The sequence below is a fragment of the Lotus japonicus genome, chromosome 4 (genome assembly GCF_012489685.1).
Source record: "Lotus japonicus ecotype B-129 chromosome 4, LjGifu_v1.2".
Lineage (NCBI taxonomy): Eukaryota > Viridiplantae > Streptophyta > Magnoliopsida > Fabales > Fabaceae > Lotus > Lotus japonicus.
Window position 1 is genome coordinate 66,682,380 of NC_080044.1, and position 4,346 is coordinate 66,686,725.

Below are 4,346 nucleotides of genomic sequence, written 5' to 3' on the forward strand. Positions count from 1 at the left end.
ACTAGGTAACACCCAATTCCATCAACACCACCTCCAACATCACCATTGATGTCACTCTTCACCACTATAACCGTTGCTGCTACCACCCTCCACTAACATCATTGTCGCAGCCACCATAGCTACCGACACCATTTGCCAACACACAATTCTACCATCATCGCTACCGCTGTCCTTAAATAATTTGAATCAAAATGGGCCTCATACAGCTGGCCCATGAATGAAAGATATTCATAAATTGATCTTTGCTTTGTAGACAAATCCAGAAAACATCATTCCGGGTCGGGTCAGATCGAGAAACGGGTTTTCTGGCATTTCCACCTTCCTCGTGTAGCAGAACACAGAAATCTGCTTCTTTCTTCTGATTCTCAGACTGAGAGAATGAGACGAAGACGCAGCAACAACGATAACGATGCTGATAACCAGAACCCTCAACCTCCCAAATCAAACCCCTCAATTTCTCAGTTTTCACAGAAACGCATCTTCGCTTTCTGCTTAGCTTTCCGAATACTCAATTCCCTTCTAATTCAGACTTATTTCAACCCCGATGAACACTGGCAAGGTCCCGAGGTTGCGCATCGCATCGCATTTGGGTAAGCAACGTTCAATTCAATTCACTCTTTCCTTTTCCTTCTTCCTTCATCAATTCGTTCTGATTTGGCAGGTATGGTCACCTAACATGGGAATGGAAACAGGGTATCCGAAGCTACTTGCATCCCTTCGTCTTCGTTCCGCTGTATCGGCTCCTCGCATTGCTGCATCTTGATACCCCTTGGCTTATGGTAATGAATAAATGTTCTTTTTTACTTGTTTGATGCTATTCTTACTTCAGGTTCTAATTTTTATTCTCTTTGTTTCTTAGATGAGAGCTCCAAGGCTACTACAATCAGTGTTTTCTGCAGTTGGTGATTTGTACTTGTACAAACTCTCTGCAGTTCTATTTGGTGACCATGTTGCAAAATGGGCAGTATCCTATTCCTACTATGTCATCTGTTTTTTTAGCCTGCATTGTTATTGTGTAGGAACAGTTTTTGTTAAGCTTGTTAACTCTATAATTTAGCTGCTTTGGTTCAATTCTGTTAATAGTCTTAGAGTAGTTAGTAGTTGTTAAAGAAGCTGTTAGTTTGTTAATAAAAGTTAGTTATGCTAGTTAACTAACAAATAAAGATTGGTAAACAGCCAAGGGTGTAGACCACTAGAGAGCGATAAGAAAAAAGGAGAGATAAGTGATAAATGTGATATATGATGTGATGTAATTGGAAGAAAGAGATAGAGAGAAAAAAAAAGGGTGTTCAGAGGTGTCTGTACTATTTGGGTGTACACCAATCATCACCCTTAACTAACTGATGATGTAGTTAGATGCTATATAAACAGCATCTTGTAACTAGTGAACTCAGAATAATGGAAATCATTAGTTCACACAGCTTCTGTTATTCTTTTCTCTTAGTTCTTGTTTCATCATAGTTTTAAGATACCTTAACTGTGTCTCAGCTCTTTTCGCAGTTGGGGAATTGGTTTATGTTTTATTGTTTTTCTCGAACACTGTCCAATAGCTTGGAGACTGTTCTTACACTAGTGGGTTTGTACTTTTGGCCCTGTATGAGATCTTCCGGTGAATGTTCCTCTGGTTCAAGGAAGTGGGGTTTAGTTGTTGCAGCTTTAGCTTGTGCCGTTCGGCCAACTAGTGCAGTAACATGGCTCTACGTCGGCCTGCTTGAGCTTTTAAAGGCACATGACAGATTGAAATTCATTTTTTTGGAGGTGGCTCCTATTGGGTATGTTTTGTTACCTTTTAGGGTCTTTTCATTCCCCAATTATGAACTTAAAAAGCTTTATGATTATGACATTTGGTTAAAGATGATCTAAGGATGCCTAAATCTTGTGTGTTATTTTCCTTGTGTATCCAAATAATGAGGATTTATTTAGCAAATTTTTTAATACCATGAGTGTGCTATCAAATTAATTTTACTGCACTTACTTAAACTACAAATATTTTCAACATTTTTGCATTTGATATGTCTGTTGGAAAGTTTTCAGTCATTTTGTGTCAGAAAATAGCATTAGCAACTGGTGGATTTAACTTTTAATTTAATTTTCTCATCTTTATAAATTCTCAAAATCTGTTTCTAATCAATTGAGAAAATTCTCAGACTCAGAAGCCCTCTTTCCTTGGATCCATTCAAAGTCCCAGTAGATTTACCTTTTAGATTCTGTTTGACTTTTCCTTCCACATGAACGTTGGATAACTTCTTTTTGTGGTAGTTCTCACATTTTACCATTTACCATCATGAAAATACAATCTGAATACTACTTATTATTTTAGAGAATGTATCATTGTTTGTTTGTCATTTTACTTTTCTGTTTTCCCTTCTCCTAAATAGTCATATTTTAGTAATAGTAACACTTTGTCTCGCCCTATCAGGACTGCGGTGCTTGGACTTACCTGCTTATTAGATCGTTTTATGTATGGCACATGGATTCTAGTACCACTTAATTTTCTAAAATTCAATTTTCTTTCCTCGGGGGGAGATTATTATGGAACTCACAAGTGGCACTGGTACTTAACTCAGGGATTTCCAGTCATGATCTTCTCTCATTTACCATTTTGCATAGCTGGTATCATTTCTTCCAAACAATGGAAGTTTGCTGGCCTCCTTGCATGGATTTTGGGTTTCTACAGTGTATTAGGTCACAAGGAATTCAGGTAATCAATTTCAAAAATTTATATGTGCATGTTAAAAACTACCTCGCCTAGTGGTTTAACTTGATTTATGATAATAACTACTGAGGTACAGGTTTGTCTTGCCAGTTCTTCCCATTTCTCTGATGTTCTCTGGTTATTCTTTGGCTGTGATAGAAGATCCTGGTTCTTCTCAAAATAAAGGAAAAGTATCTTCAAAAAAGCATACCAAATGTCCTCCCAAGATGAAAGTAGCTATCTTATTTTTGCTTGCTACCAATATTCCAATGGCTTTGTATATGAGTTTGGTTCACCAGGTATCTCTCTATTCTCATTGATTTAATGAAGAGTTAAGCACAAATCCTTTGTAAAAAAAACTAGAAGACAAAAAATTAACACATTCGTTATTTTCTTGACAGAGAGGACCTGAGGATGTCATGAACTTCCTAGCTAGAGAAGCTCTTGATGGGAAAGTGAAAAACATCCTATTCCTTACGCCTTGTCATGCTACTCCATACTATGCCATGCTGCATCAAAACCTGCCAATGCAATTTCTGGACTGCACTCCAAGGTTTGGAAGTTAGAATTCTTGAATGGCTTCGAATCTTAATAGAAACTGAAATAAGTTGATAATTCATGTTAATGTATACCATGTTCAGCAGTGAAGAGAAAGGAGTCCCAGATGAGTCAGACCGCTTCATGATGGACCCTGTTTCTTTCGTGACTGAATATGCAAAAAATTGGTCTTCACCCAGCCACATTGTTTTATTTGATTCAGAAGAGCAAAAATTGAAGAACTTCCTATTTTCTTTTGATTATAGAGAGGTAACTAGTAAGAGTGTACCAAGTTAATTACTGCTCAATTTACTGGCTATTTGTCCTCAATTTTTTGTCAATTCTAACATTGGAATTTCAACCACAGGAAAAAAGATTTTTTCATGCTCACTTCAAGGTGGATCGTGATCTTCAAGCTTCTATAGTTGTATACGTCCGAATTAGATAGCATTCTTCATCTGATCTGCAGACTGCAGCAAACTTTTGTGACAGTCATTATCCCATTTCTTCACGTGGCTGCTCCAAAAGTTAACTGTGGTAATTTGATGTCTCTGTAATGAGATTTTGTTGTATGTCATTGTAATGCTTACCAGGAAATTTTGCAGTAAAGCTTGTATATGCCCCTTTAGCATGTGTCTAGAGATGATCTACATTTTCTTTAAGAAAGATGCCACATGATTTGGATCCTTTGCTGGTTTGGCATCATCGGCGTCTTCGTAATTCGTATGTCTGACATATTGGCTGGATCGCTAGTTGAGCTTATATTTAATGTTCGAAGATGCTTAGTTTGTACCCCTTCCCCCTAAAGCTTTTAGGCTTAATTGCAACTTTGGTCCCCGACGTTTACCAATGCCACGATTTTGGTCCCCCACCTAATTTAATTACATGAATGGTCCCCGACGTTGTAGGACGTGTGCAACGTTAGTTCTACCGTTTATTTCTTAATGGAGGAGGCTTACGTGGACGTCCAATTTGAGAGAGAAAGGAGGTATGAGGAGAGAGGGAAGCACGTGAGTATCACGTGACCCTTATTTGAACCCATTATACCCAAACCCCTGACCTCCCTAGAACGAAGAAGGTAACACGATTTAGATCCCTAGGGTTTCAGATTTGG

At 38.0% G+C, this 4,346-nt stretch overlaps 1 protein-coding gene across 2 annotated transcripts; it reads left to right on the forward strand.

The window, feature by feature from the left end:
- The first annotated feature begins 247 nt into the window (after positions 1 to 247).
- On the forward strand, positions 248 to 4,024 carry LOC130713697 (mannosyltransferase APTG1). 2 transcript variants are annotated; one of them, XM_057563492.1, is made up of 9 exons: positions 248 to 590; positions 662 to 779; positions 860 to 964; positions 1,489 to 1,772; positions 2,420 to 2,701; positions 2,793 to 2,994; positions 3,097 to 3,248; positions 3,337 to 3,502; positions 3,600 to 4,024. In XM_057563492.1, the coding sequence occupies exons 1-9, from the start codon at positions 379 to 381 to the stop codon at positions 3,678 to 3,680; spliced, it is 1,602 nt and encodes a 533-aa protein (XP_057419475.1). In that variant the 5' UTR covers positions 248 to 378; the 3' UTR covers positions 3,681 to 4,024. The 2 variants fall into 2 exon arrangements, with proteins under 2 accessions (XP_057419475.1, XP_057419476.1); XM_057563493.1 differs by having other exon boundaries at positions 253 to 590; positions 3,340 to 3,502.
- The last annotated feature ends 322 nt before the right edge of the window (positions 4,025 to 4,346 follow it).